The 27,296-nt window shown below is 43.5% G+C and overlaps 1 protein-coding gene across 1 annotated transcript in view; it reads right to left on the reverse strand.

The window, feature by feature from the left end:
- LOC138260762 (ectonucleotide pyrophosphatase/phosphodiesterase family member 7-like) overlaps positions 1 to 27,296 on the reverse strand; it is a 125,286-nt gene that overhangs the window by 76,279 nt on the left and 21,711 nt on the right. The window contains exon 2 of the mRNA XM_069209223.1: positions 4,149 to 4,294. Coding sequence (XP_069065324.1) covers positions 4,149 to 4,294 — 146 coding nt within the window. The remainder of the gene's footprint in view (positions 1 to 4,148; positions 4,295 to 27,296) is intronic.

Genomic DNA, 27,296 nt, shown 5'->3' on the forward strand with positions numbered 1-27,296 from the left:
AAACAGTAGTGTATAAATAAAATACAGTTAAGATATTTTTAAAAGAAGTGCATATAATTGAAACAATACATACATAATAAAACAGTGTGCATACATTATAATACAATAAGATAAATAGATAAGAAAAAAGTCAAGATACAAGGAACAAAAATACCTCATTAGATGATGAAAGACATTCACAGTAGGTTGAATTAACAATAATAAAGTACTTCTTAATGCACTCATATAATGTGCTTTGAAAAAACTGGATAAATAAATGTTTGCTGCACATGCAAGAGACCCAGACAAAAAACATAAAACATGATTCAAATCTTGTTTTATGGCTCTGCCATATTGACAAAACAGATGAAGGGCTAACCCATTTCATAAAAAAGATCTTAGTACAAGAGGACATAAATTGGCCTTTAAATAAAATTACATATTACAATATCACATAGAGCTCAACTGAAGCCTTTTTATCAGTAAACAATCTTGCAAGTCATGTTGAAAGCTTCTAACTTTAGCATTCTTGCTTAAGAGGCATTTCAAAGCATTGCTAGTCCGACAGGAGAGGACCTAGGCAGGAAGGCACCTCATTATTATTTAAGGTCATCTGATGTAGTCTTTGATTTAAACTCTCCCAAATATATAAATCATTTTGTTACCCCTTGAAAGTTCCTGTCAAATAATTGTTTTCAATGTATTTTCAGGACTACTGAACAAATGAAAAAAGTAAAGAAATAATCTGGCGATAAACTTGAAAGATTATACCAGTCAAACCAAGCTCAATACAAATCATTTCAATCAAACTAGAGGAGCTCACCCCAAAGTATCGTTCCCACAGGACAGATTCAATGTTGGAGATAGTTTTAAAGGAGGAAAGCGACCTTGCTTCTATACGATACAATGCAACAGGAATACCACTTGTGATATACAGCTTTAAAAGTGATTGAACATCTCTTTTCCTATGTACTTTAAAAATGGCAAAAGATCAATTCCTGTAAACTTTGATTTAAAAAAACTGTAGTGTATATTGAGGTAGATGTGACAAGTTGTTGGAGATACTCACTCCTAAGTATATATATTCGTTTATCACCTCTAATTATCCTCCATTAAAAAATAGGACCTGGGAGAATTATCACTACTGATCCCCCTTATCATAATTTTAGTTTACTTCTCCTTTACAGAAAGAATATTTGTAAGTGCAAAAGAGGCAAGAATATCAAGTTGCTTCAGTAAACAAATAGGGGTGAGTGAAATTAATACTAAATTGTGAGCATACAGCAAGGTGAAAAACACCCATGAATCAAATTTTGGAGGATCTGTAACACTTTGACTTTGAAAAATCAGATCAAGAAATAGAAAATAACAAAGTAGCCAAATGCATCCTTGTTTAAGACCATTATCTACTGGAATTTTATATGAGTATTCATCTGCAGTGAAAAGGAGTTCTTTCAACTAATTGTCAGAACCAAAGGATATCAGTGAGGGTAACAAATCATATGGAATGCTCTGTCTCACAAGTTTATGCCAAAGTGTTGGACAACCATCAGAATCGAAAACACTGCTGAAATCAACAAATGCCACATATGCCTTCATTCTTTGCCACCACACATACTTTTCACTGATCATATGAAGGACCACAATTTTGTCAATTGTGGAAAAAGCCTTTCAGAAGCCTGATTTGATAGGCAATAACCGAACACCTTCTATCCAAGAAAATAAATAATTTATTAAACATTTGGCAAAATCTTCTCAGTAATGTCTAAGAGTGCAATTGGATGGTAATTGTTTGGAAGAATGTGATCTCCTTTTTTTATAAAGGGGTATACTATTACTACCTTGTCAAGAATTGGGGACTATGTATGCCTTCAAACAACAATCAAACAGTGTCTTCAGGATACCTGCCCATAAATGAGGACCAGCTTTAATGTGATAGCAGGGTATACCATCCTGTCCCAGAGCTCGACTATTATTTAATTCTAAAATGACACAAGCAATTTCATCTACATTAAATTCCTGAGAACTAGAGCCTCTATTAAAAAGTAATTGTCTCAAATCAAAAAGACCAGTGGAAGAAGATGTATACAACACACAAAAATAAGAACGTCAAGTGTCTTCATCTACTGAAATAGAGGGTTTGTTGGTATCCCTAAATTTTTGGCTATTACAAAGCAAAATGTATGCATGTTGCGAGAGGTAACTGCAGACTGAATACCGAACCAAAACTTTGCCTCTTGAGTAGTTTTAATAATTTTGAAACTTAGAGTATTTAGAATTTCAAGGTATGTGGAAATTATCTAACTGCATTGAAACCATACTAGAGACTTTTAGACTTGTTGTGAAGGTGTCCCAAAATCAGTATGAAATGACTTTAAAAGCAGTAACATTCAATGTCATAGGAAGAGCCTCTGATGCATCCTTCAACCAGTTAGTAAGGGGTCTCTTTTGGCACATGCTGCCAAATATAATAATAAATATAATAATAATTTTAAAAAATCAAATTTTTCTATACTCAAAGCCTGTTATTTTTGCATTAAAGTAACAGACATGGTTAAGATTGATTTTGGGTATACAACCAATTAACTTATCAGAGCCTTTTTGAAGAAAGGTTAATGATAAAATACAATTAATAGACGGCCCTAAATAACATTGCAAAATATAAATTCATGCAATAAACCATCTGATCAGGTATGACAACAATAGACAACCATAGCATAGTAGAAAGTGGCCAGCAGTTGAGAACGTTTCCAGACAAAATATGATCTCCACAATGTAGCTAATTCACCACTTGGGCAACCTCTAATTGAAGTAATGGCAGGGGAGCTAAAAACAAATGACTCATCTAATTCAAAAACATTTGTGAACCATGTTTCCTGAAGACAGATAATTAACACATCATTAAAGTAACAACCAAAATTAGGCCCAGATAAAAAGCCTCAAGACCTGCCACATTCCAACAACATAATTTCCATGAAGAGCTAGGATAAACGGATTATTATTAAGCACAGTGGGGAATGAAGACCAATTATTATCCTTCATGTTGTCATCATTAGCCACCTACAGCACTTTCTCCTTTACTAATCTAAGACCATTAGCATTAACAGCTGTCAAATTGGAGGTGAGGGACTTCAACGTACAATGTGACATAGTTTGGCATTCTGGGTCATTCATCTTAGATCTAATTCTTGCAATATTCCAACAAAGGAGATTTAACTACATTCCATTATCCCTACCCTGGGTTGAGGTATATATTGAATAATCCTTACCCTGGTTTACATGTCCAACCACATTCACATGTCTATTCTGTTGCCTACTTAACTGTACTCCGGCTGTTATGGGACATGAACAGGTGATTGTTGTCAAATTACCACCAGAAGGTGCATCACTGTCTTCGCTGAGTCAATCAACCTTGTTGAGGTCATCATTGTTACAGCTAACAGTAGGAGCATTTGTGGGTTCTCTTGATTGGTTATCTAGGAACAATTTACTTATATAGGTAGGGCATTCTTTAGGGGGCAAGTTAAATTTAAACAGTATTTGAGATCCCTAAGGGGGATATGTTCGCAGGTCTAGATTCACAAGCCCAGTAGCATACTCCTACTTACTCAGCTCTCGAGCTATGTAATTATATTGTAGTATTTTCCCTTTCCGAGATCCTTTTTTTTTTACTCTAGTCTTCTAAATTGGTGTGGGTTTTTTCTCGTGATGGGTTTTCAATTTATTACTATTTGTGTGGTGCATAAATACTTAACACATTGCCCCTAAGCTAAGCCTGACGGCTTTTGTACCAAGCTACCAAAGGGTTAACCACAGGATAATTTGGGATTTGCTTGTGTTTCTTTCTGACAAGGATTGTGGTTGATGCTTGAGTAGGGTTTCAACCCCCTCAACCAGTATCTTAATTCCTCACGCATGGCAAAACCCAACAAACATTGAAAAACACCAAAAGTTGGCAGTTAACACCACATCTATTGGCTTTGCCAATGGTTGTTGGTAATCGATATAAACAAACATAGCTGGATTAATAAAAGTCCACCTTTTGATGATATGAGAGTGTCTGTCTGTGGGAGCCAGGTGGATGAAGGGGATCCTTGGAGAATTTAAATGGTTGTTCCACAATGTTCAGATTTACATGCCTCCAAATCTGAAGGAAAATCATCAATTACCTGGTTCTGAGCTGTAATCCACAGCGGCAGTACACCGTTGTCCCACCATTCGGTCTTGTTTTGGGTTGCTTTGTGAGAATACTTTTTCTGAGTTTCTGGGTCAAACATCAGATTATGAATGACTCCATGCTCTTCCACCCAGCGACCTACAGATTGTGAAGAAAGAAGAGATATAGAAAATTACACAAACTGGTTTCCCTGAAAGTAGTCATTCTGATTCAGATGTTTCAGCAATACTATTTGTTATCAGCATTTTTAGCACATAAACAACTACTTTATAGCTATAACCATTCAATAAGTACAGGAGCAATTTTCTAGTCAATTTCAAATGCTAGCCACCCTTAGATGCATCAGTTTTACATCCTAGAAGATATGCCATTGGTCAACCAAGTAATGTGAGGGTCCACAGGGTGGATACTCACAAAGAAAAAATGTATTATCCTAAGGAACAGAGACATGTTGTTTTATAAATGTTATATGAAGAGGTAATTACTCCATGTTCCATTAGGTTGTTATTTGAAAAACACTTTTTACAAAAATGTTAAATGGTTCATCAATGATTGACATATTTTCTCATGATTTTAGGAGCAAGCAAGCAAAATCATTCAGTCTGGTTGCAATGGTATCCCTGGCTAAACTGGTTGCTGTCAGTGAGTCTTACTTCTGTTGCTCATTAATACCATAGAAAAGTGAGGGACCTGTTTTCGTGGCCTAAATGGACAATGAAGTGGTAGATTTTGTAAAAAATGATCCACTTTGTGCAAATTTAGATTAAGTTTTAAAAATGCAGCATGCTGATATCATACAAACATCTATGTCTGAAGGACCATGGGAGAAACTTGCTATTGATATTCTAGGCCTTTATGAAGGAATTTCAAATATAAAAATGTATATTCTCATGGTAATTGACTACTTTTCAAAGTAGTCAGAAATAAAATGGGTTTTGTATGTCGATTCTTCTAGTATTATTGACTTTTTCTAAGAAGTATTTATGAGAGAGGGATTGCCCAAAGTCATTGTCTCTGACAATGGAACACAATTCACCTCTAATGAATTTACATCATTTCTTAAAAATGATAATATCCATCACCAAACATGAATAGAATAGTTGAGAGATTCAATAAAACCTTTGTTGAAGGCATTCAATTAGCTCTCAAGGCCCGCATTAATGTTAAGAAACATGTTTCAGAATTAATTTGGTCTTATCATTGCACACCACACTCTGCTACCAAATTTTCACCTTTTGTTCTACTCAAAGGTAGGAAACCCAGACAAGACCATTCTTTTAGTTGGTTGGGTCATAATGAGAACATTCTGGATGTTACAAATTTGTATGAAAGGGTTAAAAATAACTATAACAATGAAAAGAGGAGAAGAGTGGATTGTAGGAAAGTACCCTCTTTCTTGGCATGGTTACCCCCATTTTCTGCCTGATGTCAGTGTGGTTGACTGTGTCTACTGGGATCCTGCTAATCAGGACCCCAGTAGTTATGCTCTCTCCTTAAAAAATGTATTGTTAGTTACTATTAACACAGTTTTTCACCCACAGTTGGCATACTGGTGCCCTCTTATAAGTCCCTAGTATATGGTACCTAGGCTCCCAGGGCATTGGGGATCCAGGGGATCCCTATGGGCTGCAGCATATATTTTGCCACCCACAGGGAGCCCATGCAAAGACTTCTGCAGGACTGCCATTGCAGCCTGCCTGAAAAGGTGCAAGCACCCTTTCACTGCCATTTACACTGCACCAGGTCACTAATAAGTCACCCCTATAGCAAGCCCTCCAGCCCTGAGGGCAGAGTTCAAGGTACCTGTATGTGAGGGTACCCCTGCACTAGCAGAGGTGCCCCCACGAACTCCAGGCCCATTTTTCCAGACTTCGTGAGTGCAGGGATGCCGTTTTACACGTGTATTGGACATAGGTCACTACAAATGTCCGGCTACATAACGGTTATTCTGAACATAGGCATGTTTGGTATCAAGCATGTTGGAATCATACCCTAAGGCTTTTGCAAGCATTGGTTGTATGATTCCATGCACTCTGGGGGCTCCATAGAGGACCCCCCCAGCTTTGCCATTTCAGCCTTCTGAGGTTTTCCAGGCAGCCCCAGCGGCTGCCACCTCACAGACAGGTTTCTGCCTTTCTGTTGCTTGAGAAGCTCAAGCCCAGGAAGGCAAAACAAAGGATTTCCTTTGGAAGAGGGGGTGTTACACCTGCTCCCTTTGGAAATAGGTGTTACAGGCTAGGGAGGGGCAGCCTCCCAAAACCACTGGAAATACTTTGAAGGGCACATTTTGTGCCCTCCTTGCATAAACCAGTGTATACCGGTTCAGGGACCCCAGTCCCTGCTCCGGCGCGAAACTGGGCAAAGGAAAGGGGATGGACCACTCGCCTGTCATCACCAACCCAGGGGTCATGCTCAGAGCTCCTCCAGAGGGTCCCAGGGTTTTGCCATCTTGGATTCAAGGTTGGCAGGGTACTCTGGGAGCATCTGAGCGGCCAATGTCAGTAGGTGGCTTCAGATCCCTCCCCTGATAGGTGCTTACCTGGTTAGGTGACCAATCCCCATTTCAGGGCTAATTAGGGTCTTTCCTTTGGGTAGTTCCTCAGATTCGGATTGCAAGACTCCAACAGGAATCCTCTGCATCATCCACTTTCACTTCTCACTGAAGAAACTGCATCTGGACCCTCCAGGAACTCTACAAGCTGCAACAAAGAAGCAAGATTCCTTCTGCAACATAGTATCTCCGGCTCCTGCCAGCAACTGCGACTGTTTCCCGGTCGTGCAACCTCTGAAGACAGCCCGTCTTCAGCCTGCATCAAAAGAGTGAAGGAATCTCCCTTGGAGTGAAGTCACTCCCCTGCTTCTACAGGCACCAACTGCAATGATGACCGGCTGCGTGGATCCCCTCTCCTGCTGAGCTGCATGTATCCTGCATCACAGGTGGTGGACTGAAGTGGTCCCGACGATCCTCTCTTCCAACTGTCCAACTTTGGTGGAGGTAAGAGCTTGCCTTCCCATGCAAGACAGTACCCGCGTGCACCATGTTTTTTGCATCTGCCAAGGCTTGTTGGCATCCTTCCTCCAAGTTCTTCATGCATCTTGAAGATCCAGCCCCCAGCACTCTATCATGTGATGCACAGCTTCCTGAGTGGTTCTCCGGCGGCGTATGAGCCTTTGTCGTAGTGCTGCATGGGCCTCTTTTGCAACTTTCTTGTCCCCGAGCTGTGGGACTCCTGTGTGTGCTGCCTGGTCTTCTGTGGGCTCTTTGAGTTGCTGAAGGCCCCCTCTGACTCCCTTTCCTGGGTAGAGTGCACCTGGTCCTTCCTGGTTCCGGGCAGCGCCATTTTCCGCTAACCGCGAGGTTTGCGTGATCCAATGCTTGTTGGCGGACTCTAGCGCCGTAAACCAGACTGCAATTCTCCATCTGCTGTGGGACATCACTTGCACCCTCCAGGAACCCGACCTCCTCTTCTTGGGTGCAGTGCTGACTTTTCGTCTTCACCGGTGGTTCTCGGTTTGCAGCTTCATCTGGGTTAGCAGAGGCTCCTACTTTTCCTGGACTCTTCTGTGCTTCTTGGACTTGGTCCCCTTCTTCCACAGGTCTTCTTGTCCAGGGATCCACTGTTGGTGTCTTGCAGTCTCTTCTGGTTCTTGCATAATTCTTCTTCTCGTTTCTGTGTGTGTTCTGGGAAAGTTACTGTGATTTACTCCTGCTTTCCTGGTCACTGGGGTGGGTTCTAGTACTTACCTTTGGGGTTTTCTAGTACCCCCAGCTCCCCTCTACACACTACACTTGCCTAGGTGGGGGACCAACTTTCACATTCCACTTGCTTAGTATATGGTTTGTGCTCCCCTAGGCCCATTTCTATCTATTGTGATTTTCACTAATTGCACTGTTTTCTAAACTGTTTTTATGCCTATTTCTCCATACTAGTGTATATAATTTGTGTATTACTTACCTCTTAAGGGAGTACAGTCTCTATGGTATTTTGGGTATTTGTGTCACCAAAATAAAGTACCTTTATTTTTGTAACACGGACTATTTTCTTTCATGTGTGTTAGTACTGTGTGAACACAGTGGTATTGCATGAGCTTTGCATGTCTCCTAGATAAGCCTTAGCTGCTCATCCACAGCTACCTCTTGAGAGCCTGGCTTCTAGACACTGCCTACATTTCACTAATAAGGGATAACTGGACCTGGTATAAGGTGTAAGTACCATAGGTACCCACTATAAACCAGGCCAGCCTCATACATGGATCAACTGCATAGCATGTTCCTTTGCAAGTGGGAGGTCAGGTAAAAATAAAATTTTAAATTACCTTTTCATGTAGAGAGACATATTCGAAATGTTCTAAAGTATTTATTATTCAAAAAGTAGGTAAAACCTCGGTGTTATTAAACAATTGGTCTTGGTGGAGTATTTCTTGATTAGCAAAAGTTAATTTGCCATATTATGAAGATAGTCGTAACATTAATGAGCCAGACTTTGGAAGTGTCACCGTGGAACCAAAACATATGGAAAGATCTGATCTCTCATTCAATTCTGTTACTGTATCTAGGGAAGTTAATGGAAAAAGAAATAGGCCCTCATTACAACTTTGACGGGCGGCGGAGGCCGCCCGCCAAAGTTGCGCCGCAGGAATACCGCACCGCGGTCTGAAGACCGCGGCCGGCATTCTGAGTTTCCCGCTGGGCAGGCGGGCGGCCGCCTTAAGGCCGCCCGCCAGCCCAGCGGGAAACAACCTTCCCACGAGGACGCCGGCTCGGAATCGAGCCGGCGGAGTGGGAAGGTGCGACGGGTGCTACTGCACCCGTCGCGTATTTCACTGTCTGCTATGCAGACAGTGAAATACAAGCGGGGCCCTCTTACGGGGGCCCCTGCAGTGCCCATGCCATTGGCATGGGCACTGCAGGGGCCCCCAGGGGCCCCGCGACACCCCCTACCGCCATCCTGTTCCTGGCGGGCGAACCGCCAGGAACAGGATGGCGGTAGGGGGTGTCAGAATCCCCAAGGCGGCGCAGCATGCTGCGCCGCCTTGGAGGATTCTGACGGGCAGCGGAAAACCGGCGGGAGACCGCCGGTTTTCCTGCACTGACCGCGGCCAAAGCGCCGCGGTCAGAATGCCCTAAGGGGCACCGCCAGGCTGTCGGCGGTGCTCCCGCCAACCGCGAGCCTGGCGGTCACAGACCGCCAGGCTCGTAATGAGGGCCCTAGTGTTTACCAAAAAGATTTGAAACGTGTAATGTACTAGTAAGTTATAATGGTAACTTTTTTTCTTCTGTAAGGAAGGTAGATATGTAATAGTTATATTAAGCTTTATTTTAATGTTTACACACACACACACACACACACACAAACACACACACATTATCTCACACTTGTCAGTTTCCTTTTGCCTATGTATTTTTAATGTTATTGGTCAAGAGTATCTGTTTACATTCAACATGCGTTCTGAGTTCTAGGGTGGCTCTGGGTCAGTTTCCCTATCTCTCCTCTTGTACATGGATGCTTTAATGAAGTTCTCTTTACATTCATGATTTGTGGAGAATTAATTACAACACTCATAAGCATGGCTTTCATTTCAACAGTCATTAATCCTTTCTGGGCAAATTCAAGATCAGATTTTCTAACGCAAGCAGCGCAAAGAATGAGTAGATGATTTGCTTGGCATTGTAAAAGGTGCCTTTTTTTCAGCACCTAAACCACTTAGTATTGCTTTGCGCTGCTTCGCTTAGCTTCAAGTGGTAGGTAAAGAGCAAAAATCCATAGTATTTTAATGCAAAGCCGCTCTACTAAAATAATTGGACCAAGCTTTTCGTAAAAAACTTTCACATCCTTGAAGGAGGCAGACACAAACCAAGGATTTCATTTTGCCAAAATGCCCAGAGGGAATGGAAGTGACATTACATGCCCTTTACCTTAATGACATCACAGGAAGTGACATAATATAACCTGTAACCTTGATTATTCAAGAAAATCATGTAAAAAGATATTATTCTTGATGACATCACAATAACTGACGTCACTGAAGTTCCATAATACTTGCACGAATAATGTAGCAGCACAACACAAATGTCTATGTAAGATGACACCTAGTTAAGGTGCTAACTTGATCTTTGAAAGTTTTGGGGCATAATACTTGCTCTGGATTGTAGTGAGTGAGTGAAGCCTGACCTCCTCTAAGGGGTTTTGCTTCCCCTGTACATTTTTTTTTTAATGGATCTAATAGTGCACTTTAAAGCCCAATTTTCACATAAATTTGCTAAAATGTCACAGGCTTGAAGGCAAATATTCAACTCCTTTCTGGGTGTACCAAGCCATTAAAACCTGACATTCCCCAGGAGTTGACCACATTTTGTCAAAATGTGCTATATGTGTCTCCACATATAAAAAATGAACTCCATAGTGACAGGGCCTGTATTTTGTGATAGGTGCTCCATATGCCATGGGTGCCCCCAATAATTTTGCCATTTATGCCGCCCATATGCCACAGGTGACCCTTATTTCAAATGTTGCCTCTGCATGGCAAAGCAGAATGTTGTCATTGTTGCCACCCTCCCATATGTTAGTTTGTCCTCCTTTATGCTGGGAATTACTTCCAGTGTGCTATTATCTTTTGCCATGGATGCTCCATGATAAAAATGTAATCAAGTATGGTATGCCAGTATGTTTCCACTGGGGACCCTTATGTAATAATTGCCTCTAGTATGTCAATTGTAGTATTTTACCGTGGGTGCCCAAGATGGTAAGAATTAATGCTAGTGATGGTATTTTGTAACAGATGTCTGTCATGTTAAGAATTCCTTTAAGTATGCCAGCGCCAGTATTTTGCCATGGGAGTTTTCCGTAAAACAAGAATTACCTTCAGTACACCAGCACAACGATAGACTCACAAGCATGACACCACATCCTCACTCACGCACATTCAGTCACTCACAATCTCTAACACTTTCGTACACTCATTCTTATTCACTCTCACTTGCAATCACTTGTAATCTCACTCATCACTCTCAATCACTCTGACTCATGCATACTTACGAACTCTCAATCTCAAACATTCTTACTCACTACCTGTCGCTGACTCTCACTCACTTTGACTCACATACATGATTACACAGACACACACTCACATACACACACACTCTCACATAAAGACAGTCACCTGCAAGCACACACACATCACTTTAAAAGCAGTGTTTTACTCACCGAAGCTGGCATCAAAGATCATGTTCCACCTAATTGTTCTCCATTTTTTATTACACTAATGTTGAATAACATAATATTAGTCACTATTAGTGTAATGAAACATTACCAGCCAACATGGAGTACCCTTGTATTTTTGGCACTGATTTTGCCACCTCTGAGGCCAAGGGTTGCAAAAGCAGTGTCAGGGGTCATAAGAATCACAGCTAAGACCCCCTCAAACCTCTAAATGACATACATGGTGCTAACAAGGAGAAATGTGTTCATTTCTCAAAAAAATCCCACACGTTTTGTGTGCTAAAGTTCACAGCCCAATCCACTGTATGGGATCTTTCAGAAATGGTACTGGAACTGTATGCTTTTAGTTCAAATCCTAAATAGACTGGATTCAGGCTCACTTCTCTGAGGCAGTGCGTTATGTAAGACAGCCTTTAAGAGTGTCAACACAGAGAAAGACCACAGCATCAGGCTAGTCTTGACGCAAATGGCACTGTGCTGTGTTTGAGCCTTTGCACAGTGGCGGCCCGTCCTTTAGGGTGGAGGGACCACGCCCGCCACCTTTTGCCCCTCATGAAGAGTGTCTGTCAGGCTGAACAAAGGTCAGCCTGACAGACACTCTTAATTTTCAGCTCAGACAGCGAGGAGTGAGACATGCACGATTTGCGCAGACTCCTGGCTGCCTGAGCTAAACTTTGCTGGGCTGAGGAAGTCACAGCTCCTATGGGCGTGACCTCCTCTGCTCAGCAAAGGTGCCTTGCGGTCCTCCCCTGGGTGACGAGGAAACCATCACCCATTGACTTCGACCTGGGCGCTTCAGGTTTAAGCCCTGACGCACCCAGGGCTAGTGTCAATCAGTGACACTTCGTCACAGAGTGGGGTGGGGTCAGCAGTTTCACTGACCCCATCCTACTCTGTGACGAGGCTGGGACTGCTGCCTTCCCTCATTGGCTGACCTTAGGTCAGGCAATGAGGGAAGGCAGCAGTCCCAACTCTCCTGGGACCTGGAGGCTGAAGGTAAGTGTGTGTGTGTGATGTTTTAAATTGAATGCTTGGTGCACGCGTGCATGTTTGAATGTTACGAGTGCTGTTAATGGATGTGCATGCGTGCGTGTGAAAGAATGAGTGTGTGTGATGTTTTAAAATGAATGTTTGGTGCGTGGGCGCATGCTTGAATGGTATGAGTGTTGTTAATGGATGTGCGTGTGTGTCTGTGTGTGAAAGAATGAGTGTGTGTGTGTGTGTGCTTCCCGCCCATCCCCCTCCCTCCTAAAGCTGCCGGCCACCACTGCCTTTGCTCAATGCAGTGCAGCAAATTTGGCTGTTGAACTTCGTTGAGGTAAAAAAGAGTGAATCTGCCCCTCAGTCTGCTATCCAGACGAACCTCTTCTGGCACTTGAAAGGGCTCCAATCCACTTCCATGTCATCTCGTGAACTACTGCTTCAAGTACTCACTCCTGGCTTCATTTATTCATTTCACAGTCTTACCTTATTCCGTGTTATACTACAAAATCCTGTGTTTTCTATTAATTTGCAAAGATGCCCCAGCCATGATATCGACTGCAGACATATCACCTAAAGCTACTATTGTTCCCCTCTGAAGGGGACTGGCTGGGTGCTTCAAGCTTGCTTGTTTCTATTGAAGCAGGACCAAGTCTGATATCCATATGCCTGATCTATGTCTGGATTAGGCATAGTGGTGAAAAAAAGGATTTCAATGGGACTCTTGAGTATTTATCAGTAGCTGAGAGTAATTCACACATTGCTCCCATCATCTTTTTGTTATGTTCCTCACATCTGTCTCCTTGTCTAGCATATTTACACTGGCTACCTGCCTCATCTATTTTCAGTTTTTCATTTTTACTTCTGTTCACATTTTGTTGCACTCCCATACCTTTTTTATTCACTCAACTTTTCTTTAGATTTTTTGGTTTCTGCTGAGGCGATGCACTTCCTTGTGTGCCTTCTAGAATCAGGTCCTCTAGACTAAGCGGCAACCCAGTGCAGCATCACTTTCCTTGCGCCCCTTAATAACCCTCCTACCGCCACCATGTGTGCGCCGTATTTAAACTATGGTGCACCATGGCGCAGGGCAGGGGGCAATAGCATAATTAATTTTTTTACGCTATTGATGTACTCTGCAGTAGTAGCACCCAGATTTTGGGGCTACTCCTGCAAAGTACGTTGGGGTCCATTATAAAAAAAGGTATGCCCCCTTTTAACACCTGCTCTGAGCAGGCTTTAAAAGTGCCGAAAGAAATGGCCCAAGAAAATCTTTTATATTTCCTTGTGCCATTTTTTCGGCCCCCCAAATGGAGGAATGCCCCCCTTGCATACATTATGCCTGGTGCAAGCATAATAGGGCGCAAGGGTTTACAAAGTAGCTCAATGCATGATTTGCACCACTTTGTAAATATGGCGCGGGGAAAATGCCACTTTAGTGCCGCCCTAGCATCACAAAAATGACGCTTTGGCAGCACTAAGGTGGCACTAGCGGCTCTTAAATATTCCCATATGTTTGTGATTTAGTAAGTATGTTACCACATCATGCCTTTATCCCTCACATGGTAACGTAGTTAAAAGGTTCAGAACTTCATGTCTTCCAAATGCCAGTCTTCCAAATGCCAGCGTAGGAGGTTACTTGCTCAGAAGATCCCCCAAATAATAAGAAGGTCAGTAGGGAAAGAACTTTGACAGAATTTCTGGATAGCCACATAATTTCAGTTTAAAGTTGTGGTGTGCAAAATTATTATAGGTGGGGTTGCTAAATCTCTTGCATGAATCCTGCCCTCTTGAATCTTTGATGGGCAGACCCGCTCTAGTGCCAGGAGAGTGGGGGGTTCTATGAAACCATATTGAGATCTATAATATTGACCTACAAAAATATTGCATCCACTACAGTGCCCACCACTGCATAACAGGTCTAGTATATGTTTGCTATACAAGCCCCATTGGTCAGCTAAACAAGATGGGCTACGTGCAGGAAGTATAACTCCTATTAAGAGCTACTAAAGACAATTAAAGGATGATGTTTGTTGCTGAAACATGGCATGGAAATGTTAGCAGAACACAGGAATGTTGAGAGTGCCTTTAAAGACAATGAAGAGATATAGAACCCTCAACAGCAGGAATATGCCCTTTGTTTTAAGAATCTGTGGAACCTGGCCCCAAACTTTTTGTCTTCCTCCTCCTATTTCTGTTTGTCTTTTTGTTGATGATAGGACTCTGGGCACTTTACCACTGCTGATCAGTGCTAAAGTGCATGTGCTCTCCCTTCTAAACTTGGAATGATTGGCTTACACCTGATTGGCACATTTAATTTACCCAAGGCCTGTAAATTAAATGCTACTAGTGGGCCTGCAGTGCTGCTTGCGCCACCCACAGAAGTATCCTTTCAAACCTGCCTCAAGCCTGCTAGCGCAGGGTATGCATGTGCAGTTTACTGCCACAGGGACCTGGCATCTACATTTACTTGCCAGGCCTGGAACTCCCCTTTTACTACATTTAAGTCACCCCTAAGGTAGGTCCTAGCTAGCCCTATGGGCAGGGTGCTATGTATGAGGCAGGACATGTGCCTAGTTATGTGGCCTGTGCTGGTAGTGACAAACAGCCTATTTGATTTTTCACTGCTGTGAGTGCTGCCTTTCTCATAGGATTGAATTGGAAATGCCTTACCTTGTGTCTGGGTGGTATTGTCTTGTCTATGAGGGGTAGCGTAGGCATGTTTGATATGGTTGTAATGGTAGTGAGAAATACTGCTTACTGGTGTAAGTGGATTTTTTATTACCATTATAGAAATGCCACTTCTAGAAAGTGAGCGTTTCTCTGTGCTTATGACTCTGGCGTTTTGCAGCTTGACTCCAATCCACATCTGGGGCAGAGTGACAACTGGGCTTTGTGTATACTTTTTAGATAGCCTGTACACAGGGAGGGTGGAGGTGTCACAGAGATGCATCTACATATTGAATGGTCTTCTTGGGCTGAGAGAAGGAGAAGCGGGGTACACCTGCATTTGTAAAGGCTGTGCCCTGGCCTCACACAAAGGGCTTGTTTACCACCACTGATACCTGGAGCCTGTGTTGGAGGAGAGAGGGGGTCACTCGTAGAGCCAGTTAGGACTGGTTGGATCCCCTTCTCCTCCTTTTGTGGAGATTGCACAAAGTGAGTATAAGTACAGGATGTTTTCCCCCACATTTGGAGACACTGCGTGGGGTTGCCAGGAGAAACTGTTATGCTGCCAAAAGGGACCGCCATCAGGACTGACTTAGTGAGGTGCTGACCTGTGACCTGCTAGGGTACAAGAAGGACTGCAACTTTACCCCATGGACCCTGATGTACTGGCATGCTGCTGGTTTTGGGATCTTGTGCACCCCAATGCTCTCCCAGGACCTGCTGACTGTTTCCCTGAGGTGTTTGTAACCCCAGGGATAGTACTAGTGACACTAGCACCTCTCTGCCATGGGACTCTAGTGGCCTGTAATTCCGGCAGCAGCGTGAACTACACAAGGAGCTGTGCCCCTTATCTGGCTGTGGAATTGCCTCTACGTTTTACAACCAGCGTGTGCCGAGTGCTGATGGAGGCTCTGGTGTGTGTGCCTCCGCCTCCCCGGTCAGAGGAATCCGGGCCTGAGCGCTCGTGGGGAGCCGAGCCTCATCCAGTGCCCCCCGGACACAAGCAGGCATCTGCTTTGTGGAAATTCACCTCCGGGACCCAGGCCAAAGGTACAGAGCATCTGACTTGCGGACGCCAGAGGCTTCTCTGGGCTGTACCATCCCAGGAGGCAGGATGTAACCGCCCAGAAGGCTTTGGCACACTCCAGACGTGCTACATCAGGAGGCTGTGCTGAGTAACAGGCAGCAGCCGTGCGGCGTGGATGCGGGCAGAGGCCCTGTGATCTCCCCTCTGTAGGGGAGAATGAACCGGCTGGCCAGCCCCCCGGAGTTGCGTCCCTGCATCTCCTCGGGCAGCGACCCCTTTTCAAAATTCTTGCATGGGGAAGCCCACGAAGGGTTTCCCCTACTATTCCCTGGCTGAAGAAACTTAACCTAATTACTGTAAGGGGCATGCAGGAGCTTCTATGCGGCCGTGGTGAGTTTCTTACTGACCGTGACCCTTGTAAAAGAAGCGCAAATGCACTGGGGTATTCATGCTTAAGGTACTTCGGAGCCCTTGTCAGGCATTCCGCAATTCACTATGATGGTCTCATGCCCGAGCTTTTGCGGTGGGTATGCCCTGATTGGTGATGTTGTTTTACTTGGATTGCAACAACAAATGTGTTCTGCATTGCCTGAATAAGGGGGATATGGCTTTGGCCTGAGGCTGGTTGTCTGTGTCACACTTGCCATGTTGGAGGGACACATTTTTGCCTTATTGTCTACCTAATGTGCATTAGGAGGATGTGCCTATGATTTCCCATATGGAAATGTTTTCTTCCTATGTGCATTCATGATGATGCCTGGACATTCATAGTATTATGTTTATTTGGACATGTGCCTTGTTGGTGATTATGACAAGCTGACTACTGCTTGTGTTGCAGAATAACCTTTAACCTATAGGTTTTATACCACTACTGCTGGCTTTTGCAGAGTACTAGTAACTGTGTGATGTTCTGACAACTGCTTGTGTAGCAGGGTATTACTGACATTTTGTGTTTGGTCTAATGATGTTTTGTGCAGTACAGGTTATTTTTATATAACATGGTGTGGTGTTTCCTTCGTGGTGTATTTATTGAGTCACATGTGTTGTGTGTGTTGTGCAATCGCTTTACACATTGCCTCTGGGATAAGCCTGGCTGCTCGTGCAAGTTACCAAGCAGATGAGCAGGAGTTTTCTTGGGTGTGTAACTCCCTCCCCCTGAGTAGAGTGGGTGGGTTCTGCCGGGCTTAGGTGCATATCCTAGCCAACCAGAAACCCCATTTCTAACAGATTTCAAATTTCCCTTTCTGCAATTTAAGTTAGAAAATTCTACCATTTATATTTTGCATGTTCTAATAGTATTATGGGCGTCTGCCTTTCGAGATATGTGTTGATAAATACTCTCATTGCCATCATAGGCCTGCGCCTGCAGCTTGAGCCCCTAACTTGGAGAGAGGGCAGGGCATTCTACTAAAGGTATAGCACAGGGCAGAGTGCTATAAAGCTACATTGTGAAAGATGTTGGGTTGTGGTATTCTATATATATGATGAATTAAGATTCTTGGATAATAAGTTTCCTTAAACACATATATCTGTGCTCAGACTACCAGAGAGACCTATGCTTTCTGGGGTCAGTTCTTTCACAGAGTGAACTTTGTAGAACCTTGTCCTTGATCCCTTTATATAAGAAGTAGATTAATCTTTGATCATTTACACAATATGATGCTGATTAGGCGGAGCAGTTCATAGTAACAACTGCTTCCCCCTCAAAGGTAATTTTTTTGGGGGGAACACGTGGCACAGCATAAGGCTCATGGCTAGTGACTACATGTACCAGTTATTGGAGGACTAAGAAAGAACTCACATCTGAAGTCTGGAATTTGAGTTTTAGCACAAATTTAATAATTTGGTATACTATGTATATAAGTTATGCATTCTATGGGATTCTGACGAAAAGCTATTGATCGGGTACTTATTATATTATTACAAACATAACCAGAATCATCATTTTGCTGTTTGCAGTAATGAGTCAGTTAATTTAAATGTTCAGTTTACAGACAATAACTTAGAGACTAGGGGGCATATGTATGTAGTTTTTGCTTTGCCCTTGCGCTGTGCAAAGGAGTGCAAAGTCAATGCAAAGCCTAAGTCAGATTCATCAAGACAAGCAAGGTCGCTTTGCATGGTCCTGTATAGCTTGCTAAATCCAGAGTAATGCAACGCAGAGCAAATAGCTGGTTTGCGTTATTCTGTCCCAGGGAGGTGTTCCATGGGTGAAGCGTGGGTATGCCCAAGCATCCACCCACGGATTTTGGTGCATTCCCAGATTTATCATTACTGGAAGACCTGGGAATGCATCAAAATGCTACGCCTCCCCAGGGGAGGCATAACAAGGAGAAATATGTTTATTCTCCTCCCTTTTTCCTCTTCCTTTGTGTTGTGCATTGTTCAGCACACATGCAAAGAGGAAAAAGTCTCAGAGAATTGTTTTTGTGCAGGAAGGTGCTAGGCAGCACATTGTGCACCAGCGCAGGGAAAAGACAGGAATGCGCCGTATAATGTAAAATAAGACAATTCCTGCCCATTCCCCACTAAGCAGTGCAGTGCAACAATGTGATTTTCTGCACTGGGCTGCCTGATTTCTTGATTAATGTGTCTCTATATTATATAGGAAGGAGTTTGCAACAAATGCCTTCATGTGCACAAAAATCCCATATTCAGCAAAATAGATCATATACGTATGATTGTGATTTGTTTGCGTGCAAGTAGAAGCCGTACTGGATGTGTATCGTTTATTTATAAATCACAAAAAATTAAAACTAGATTCTCTTGGACACATTATGAGTGATATCGTCCTATTAAGTCTGTCCTCCCTGGAGTTACCAATACCGGAAGTACCAGTAACTTTAGTAGCAGAGATATTGCGTATTACTAAGTGGCACACTTAACAATGAGGAATAACTGAGGGAATAGGTGATTTCGGCTCCAGTTCCCGCGGGAATTACTCATTTTTCTCTCAGAATTTAAACCAGAGATATTTGGTGAAAGAAACCAGGTACATAGTAAATCCAGACCTTGTAATTCTGATCTGGGCCAGTAACAGAGATTACGGGCCCTATCAGAATTACTAGAAAACGTACAGTGAGGCCCTCTGAAATTGGCATTGCTTGACTTTGAACAAAGCCTAAAGAGTAAAATGTAGAATCTTTCAATGAAGAAATCCCAAAATATGAAGATCAAAGATGATTGTGTTACGTTTATTACAAGGTACAGTGACCAGGATAAAGCTTTACACAGAATAATATGTAAACCTTGCTTAATATTATAGACATTGCCAGCTGAATAATAAAAAAAAAAGTTGACCATGCAATGAGTTGACTATGAGTTCAGGCTAAACTAACCAACAGTCACATGATTAAGAACGGTTTGGTTGCCTAAATCTGCTACAGATTTATTCACTACAGGTTAATGCAGCATTTTGTGTGCAAGATGTGAGTTAAACCAAAAACATATAAAATGTACATTCAGAAAGAGAATACAAGATATATTACCTGTATATATTGTTTAACATCTTTTGTAGGCTATGCCCTTTCTTATTATTCCATGTGTAAAGTAGTATTAGAGCCATGAACATTTTACTTTATAAGCACATTTGCGCCTTAAGACATTACACATATCCTCTTGGGGGACACTCCTGTGAACAGTCTGATATTGATCATGAACTGTAATGATTTGTCCGTCTAGAATGAGGAAAATATTTACCCTATCCACTTAGGGCCTGATTATGAGCCCTGCGGTGTTGAGAACGGCTGCCTCGTGGTGGCGGCCAGGACCGCTGCTGTGGTGGTCTGACCTCTACATTAAGACCCTTGAGGTCAGACCGCCAGGGTTCGCGGTCTCCGCCAGGATCGGTGATCTCGACGGGTTGACGGCATATGGAGGTCATAATCAGCATGGAGTGCTGCCCTGCTGATTATGACCTCATTCTATGCCAGCCTTTTCATGGCGGTTTTACCACCATGAAAAGGCTGGCAAAGAACAGGTGCAGGGGGCCCACATGGGGGTCCCTGCACTACCCATGCACTGGCCATGGGCTATGCAGGGGTCTCCCTGCCCACCACAACCCACAGTGTTCACTGTCTGCTGTGCAGACAGTAAACATTGCAAAGGTGCTCCTGCACCCTGCAGGCGACAGCATTGCACTGGCTTGATTTTGAGCTGGAGAAAATGCTGCCACCAGTTTTCCGCTAGGCTGACGGGCAGAAACCCCAGTTTCTGCCCGTCAGCTTAGTGGGAAATTCGTAATAGGTCTGGGTGGATGGTCGCCACTACCGTGGCAGCCACCCCGTCGGGAGTTTGGCAGATGGGTGTTCCCATCCGCCAAACTCATAATTAGGCCCTTAGTGTTCCGTCGGAAGCGATTCAAGAGGCTAAAGCCGTAAGCAGATCCATTACTAAGGTACCCAAGTACAAGAACCATTATAGCCTTATGCCCCTCTGTAGCGGGCTATACTGGACTTTAAAGGCTTGCTCACTCGTTATAGGCAATGAGGGCAGAATGCTTTAATTGAGAAAAAGCATCCTCCTGGCAGGCGCTTTGTTTCCTTTCCCAATTCTTCATTTAAAGTTGAGAAGGGTGGTTGCTGCAGGGCTAGTTGGGGGCAGATTCTTCACTGGAACAGCAATAGCTGGTCCATCAACTTCAAAGTTTCCAACTATTTGGCAGGGAATTTTCACTGAAAGTACTTTTAGTGCCAAGTCAGGGGAACTACTCATAAAACTACACAATGCAGATAGCACACCATGGCCTGGCGGCATGACAGGTCGGCCAGCAAGAGTGATTTAACATCATTTTTTAAACTTTTTATAGGTAAATCCCCAAAGTAAGGGTTTGGGCCCTGTTGTGAATTTGGAGAAGAATGCCAGGTCATGTGCAGATTGGGAGACGGTGGTCACACTTCAACAGTGATAGTCAGGATTTTTCTCCAGACTGAAACACAAAATCCACTACATAAACAAGTGAAGAGCCCAATCTGAATTACAACGGTGCTCCATTGGAGATCAATGAAAAACCCTGATTGCTGTGGTTTGTGATTTTGTTATAATGCCAACCCTCTTAAAGCACTTTAGTTTTTGTTGAGGGGACCACTGATGGTGCAGTCTCAGTTCTTCAGGCACCCAAGCAATCACAGGTGCCTTTGTTTCCTTGCAGGAAAACCATGAGGTGAGGTGGTGATCTCTTTGTAGCACCAAGTCAACACCTATGCTTTAGCTTCTAGGCGTGGCTCTGGACCCACAGGACCTCATTGACTCAACACATGACTTGGCAGTCAAGATCCTTCCCTAGGTTGCTGCGGACTGTGTTCCACTCCTTGTGCCTCAGCTCCTCACTGGTCCTCTTTTTTAAGGCAGTTTCTTCTTCATGAAGAGCACCTCCAGCAATCCTCCTAAGCAGTCAGTCAACTCCTTCCCTCAGGCTCCTCCTGGCATTATCCAGAATATTCTAGAGTCTATTTCTGAACTTGGTAAAGGGGAGCTGACAATAAGTAACCACAACCTTAAATCACAAAAGAGTTTCCTTGTCACAATTGTTGTAGAACCTTGTGATTTTATTAGAAAAGGTTTAGCACCCTAGCTGGTAGCTACTGATCCTTTTTTATATTACTTTTGCAGACAGAGTATTCCACAGGTCTACGCAGGGACCAGCTTCAAGAAGTTCCTGACATTTGCAAATTCCTCCTAGATAAATTCAGCCACCAGCTTTGTCTGACAGTGTCAGTAAGCTGGCGGTGTAAAGTTGGAAGTCTCCTCCTCCATGAGGTGAAGCCTCCGTTTGGATTATTTGACATGGCAGAGGCCAGTAGGCAACTCTCACCAGCAGGTGACCGCTAAAATGGCCTATCCTGCAATTAGAATCTATTGACGCATGAACTGTGAGTCCTTCACAGCCCAGTGAATTGAGACTAGTCATGCTCAGAAAAAAAGAGGACACTTGTTGTGCACCTCTTGGCCACAGAGCATCACTCTGGGTCACATTGTGTGTCACAAGGGACCGAGCACACACATATGATTGATGTGTGTATAGAGTGTAAAATCATAGCAAACAGAAGCTCGACCTGGGGACAGAAGCAGGGGTGTCCGTTCTCATGTAGAGAACATTTTGTGTCTAAACTCCACACTTCCAAAGTCAGTAGGAAGGTTCAATGAGCAAAATGGTTGCTGGTAAAACATGTGGTGATGTGCAGATCAAGAGTCTGAATCCAACTAAGCACTACACAGAATTTCATTCTTCTGAAGTCAGTAAACTGAGTACAATTAAATGGGTAATAGGAACCTATGGTATTTCTGGTGCTTAGCACACATCTGAAGTGTGGTGTGAAACTCTATTTAAAAAGCTTGTTAGTATTGTTATTATTTGTATATGGAATAAATTACCCTCTGCCATGCATTACAAGGATATTGCAAGTCACCAAAGAGTTTCATGATCATGTAGGTGAACAAGGTGAAGAGCAGAGTTCCTTTATAAGATTATGGAATTACAAGGTGACTTGCAATATTCTTACAATGTATGGCAGGGCATTCTACATTCCTTATAATACAGTCATACCACCATCTTTTCCACAAGTTGTTTAAAACCTTGTGGGCTTATTTACAAGAAAGTGGTGAGTTGGTCCCAATGCGCCACTTTTCTTGCGCCGCCCCTGCTCCACCTAACAACACCATGGTTGCGCCATATTTACTTTACGGTGCACCATGGCGGTCGTTAGGACAATAGCGTCAACATTTTTGATGCTATTATGGCGCTTTGCTGCACTAGCATAAAAAATGTTGACGCTAGTGCAGCAAAGCACAGGGAGGCCCACTGATTGAAATTGGTGCATCATTTTAACGCTTGCTCTGAGCAGGCATTAAAAATTATGGAAAAAGTGGCGCAGTGAAATGTTGTACATTTCACTGTGCTATTTTTTCAGGCCTCCCTGCATCGGAACACCCCTACTTGCATACATTATGCCTGGTGCAGGCATAATGTGGCGCAAGGGTTTATAAAGTGACGCAATGCAAGCATTGAGCCACTTTGTAAATACGGCGCAGGAGAAAGGTCTCCTTAAAGCCACCGTAACGTTAAAAAAAAATGACGGGGGAGCTGGGCAAGGTGACACTAGGGCTTATAAATATGACCCCTAGGTGTCTTGCTTTTTCATGTTGGTTGCAGACAAAAAGCAGAACATGTAGTGTGAAATTAAACACTTGAAAAAGCAGTTGGTGCATTTTTGCAAAAAAGTGTATTAGAAAGCATGGAAAAAAAACATGTTGCCATACATATCTCTTTTCTGCTGCTCATGTTTTCTTTTTATGGTCAAACTTGAATTAGATCAGTACAATCCTCCGAAATGTGAAATCAGCGTGAATGGTATAGTGGTTGTCATGTGGGCGGATTTGTGTTCCCCATATACACTTATTGATAGGACAACATGGGTCAAGCTGGGGAAATGTAACTTATCCGACTCTGAAATTGAGTTGGTGGGGTATGGTGGTAGCAAAATACCCATCATGGGACGCTTCTGGGGAAAGGTGGTTTTTAAGCAAAGAGAAACTGAGTGTTGGGTGTATGTGGTAGAAGGTGGTTGTTGTTTACTAGGCTGGAAGGAACAAAAAGCGCTGAAGATATTGTTAGACCCCAACAATGAGAAGCAGGTGTCGACTGTGAAACACGATGAAGTACAAAGGTGGAAGATGGAGTTTCCTAATTTGTTCAAAGATGAACTAGGGTGTTTGATGAAGTTTCAGCACCGAATTGTGTTAAAGGAGGGAGCAGTGCCGAAAGTGCACAAAGTGAGGAATGTGCCTGTGATATTGAGAGGTGCGTTAAAAGAGGAACTTGCACGTTTACTGCAGTTAGGGATGATTGAGAAAATTGAGGCTTCTGAATGGTTAAGTCCGGCAGTTTTAGCTCGTAAGCCTAATGGGAAAATTAGGATGTGTGTGGACCTGAGAGACTTGAATAACAACATATGGGTGGACAGGCATCCAATTCCAAATATTAATGAGTTGTTAACAGGAGTTAAAGGTGGTAAGTTATATTCAACTTTGGATTTGTCAAGTGCATATCACCCGATTCTATTACATCCTGAATCTAGGCCTTTAACGTCGTTCATCACACCAGAAGGAGCGTTTAGGTTCATCCACATGCAGTTTGGGCTAGCATCGGCATCAGCTGTGTTTCAAAGGGCTATGCAAAGCTTGTTGGGTCACTTGGAGCATGTCAGGTGTTTCCAAGATGATGTGTTAGTGTGGGGTGCATGCGCTTGCCCATCGTCTTGTATGTGAGATGCTGTTGTGTTCTGTAAAGGACTTGGAGCTCGCCTGTCACTCACCATTTGTTTGTTTGCAAGGCAATCTTCTTTACAGCCTTGTAATTCGTCAGGGCATGTCTGGCATCATTTCTGTTCCTCAGTGTGGGGCAGCGATCAAGCACTAATTGATTTCAACTTATATGTGCCTACCCGCCACTCCCGACGCGATCAAGGTACTATTTTGTTCTAACTTCCAGTGCACCACAAACAGAAGACTTGTGACTGGCAAAAACAGGCCCAGCAGGACAAAAAAATTGCAAAGTCTAATCTTTTAAAGCTAACTTTATTTTATTTTGTTAAGTTGCCTTTTTGTAGTTTCCACTCGTGATTTTTTTGTTTTTGCTTGTGGGCGCTGTTGTCAAAAGATGACAAATAACCTGTTAGTGATGCTATCATTGTGTTAATTACAGGTTTTAAAACTAGAAATCCTACCTACTTTTGGTTACAGAATGCTGGTCGGTATGCTGTTCTGGGTTGCACCACTTGTGCCACTTAAAGCCCGCTGGTGAAAATGACGTGTGAAAAGAGGCACACCTTCATAGGCTGCTCTCAAATCTCTGTCACGCAGGCTAGAGGCTGTAGGCCCCTGGACCACTGTTAGACTTGGCATCCTTGGCCTGGTCTTCTCTAACTTTTTGCCTCTGCTTCCCAGGTCCTTGATGTGTGCTGGACTCTGTTTTTGATACTCTGGGCACTTTACCACTGCTAACCAGTGCTAAAGTGCAAGTGCTCCTATGAAAGTTCCTAGTAGAGTAGAGTGCTTTAGAGGTGCCCAGTGCCTGTAAATCAAATGCTACTAGTGGGTCTGCAGCACTGGTTCTGCCACCCACATTAGTAGCCCTGTAAACATGGCTCAGACCTACCCCTGCATCATTTGTGTGTGCAGTTTTAAACTGCCAGTTCGCCTAGGCAAGTGTACCCACTTGCCAGGCCTAAACCTTCCCTTTTCATACATGTAAGGCACACCGAAGGTAAGCCCTAGGTACCCCCATGGGCAAGGTGTGGTGTATGTTAAAGGTGGGACATGTACTGATGTGTGTTACATGTCCTAACAGTGAAATACTGCTAAATTCGATCTTCACTGTTGCACGGCCTGTCTCTCTCATAGGTTAACATGGGGGATGACTTTAAACAACTTTAAAGTGCAGATTCCCTTTCCGAGCAGATATAAATCTGGCGTTTGAGGTCTCTGAAATCACAATTTAAAAATACACCTTTTAGTGAATTTGGTTTTTAGATTGTTAAATTGAAAATGCCACTTTTCTTGCTTAAACCATTCTGTGACTCTGCCTGTTTGTGGATTGCCTGTCTGGGACAGTTTGACAGTTAGCTTGTTTGTGAATCCCCTCCAAATGGTGAGAGCTGGGCTGTAGCCTGCATTTGCCGGTGAGCCATCTGTGCTAGAGTGGAGGGAAGAGTGGTCACTTACACCTGAATGGGCTGTGCCTACCCTCTCAGAATGCAGTCTCCTACCCCCTGGTGTGTGCCTTGGGCCTGGCCTGGGCAAAGCAGGATCTTGTGAACAGCAGAGACCTTCCTTTGAAGTAGGCAGAAAGGGGTGTAAGTATTGGACCCAAAAGCCCTGGAAATTAGGTCACTTCTGGAACCAAGAGGAACCTCTGCCAAGGAGAAGAGCTGAGGAGGAGTGTTGCCACTGTCTGTGACTGTGCTTTGTTGGGCTATCTTGCAGTTGCTGCTTCTGCCTGTGTGGACTCTGTGTGGATCTGAGGTGCCCTGTCCAGAAATCGATGCATCACTCTCTTGCAAGGGAGAAAAATGACGCATCGCCGACCAGACAGGGGAAGAAATGACGCACAACCTCCCTTGCATGGAAGGGATCGACGCATCGCTGCCTTTTCCGATGCACGCACGCCCGTGCTGCTTTATTTTTTACTCTAACCAGGTACTTTGTGCAAAATCAACGTTTCCATTGTTTTGTATGGAGTAAGACTCTTATTCTTTTGAAAATTCATATCTTGACTTGCGTATGTTGGATATTTGTCATTTTGGTCTTGTTTGATTTAGATAAATATTGCCTATTTTTCTAAACTGGTATGGTGCATATTTTGTTGTGTTTCACTGTATTACTGTATGTTGGTACTAATACTTTACACATTGCTTCTGAGTTAAGCCTGCCACTAGATCCAAGCTACCAAGGGGGTGAATGGGGGATAACCAGGTGTGTTTCTCCTTTGCCCTGATTAGAGTGAGGGTCCTTGCTTGGACAGGGAGTAACCTGACTGCCAACCAAAGTCCCCATTTCTAACATTGATGATCAGCGGTGAGGATTGGACTTGTACTTGTACTTGACATACAATGATTAGGTGTACACTATTGTTTTCAGTGCACACCATTATGTGGCCACATACTACTTCTTTTTACTTTTGCTCTATTTGGACTTTTTCCGGCGTCCATATTTTTGGTGATCTTTTTATTGATTTTTGAACTTCTCATTGGGAACTCTTTTTTCTGCCTTGGAACTTTGCACTTTTTGACTTGCCTTCATGTCTCAATCTGGAGATGCACCAGATGGAGCTGTTTTTGAATTAGGGAAACTGGAAAGTTACACAGTTGCTCAACTGAAACAGTTCTGTAAGGATCGTGCCTGTCCCATTAAGAGCTCCACCAGGAAGGAGGAGCTGCAAAAGGCACTGATAGCCTGGGTGACAGCCAAGGAAGCTCAGGGGCACATGGAGGAGGATGAGGAGGAGGATAAGGAGGTGCAGAGTATACAGAGTGGTGTAGTGGGTGGACCTGTTATGCCTAGGGGGGAGGGTCTCCAGGGCAAGGAGCAGTGTGTCATCCAAGGGTCTGACTCCTAAGGAGTTACAGGACAGACAGGCAGAGAGGAGTCACCAGATGGAATTGGAGAGGCTCAAAATGGAGATGGAGGGAAGGAGGCAGGCCATTGAAGAGAAAATGTCACTGTTGGCTCATGAGCTCAGCTTGAG

This window comes from Pleurodeles waltl, chromosome 10 (assembly GCF_031143425.1).
Source record: "Pleurodeles waltl isolate 20211129_DDA chromosome 10, aPleWal1.hap1.20221129, whole genome shotgun sequence".
Lineage (NCBI taxonomy): Eukaryota > Metazoa > Chordata > Amphibia > Caudata > Salamandridae > Pleurodeles > Pleurodeles waltl.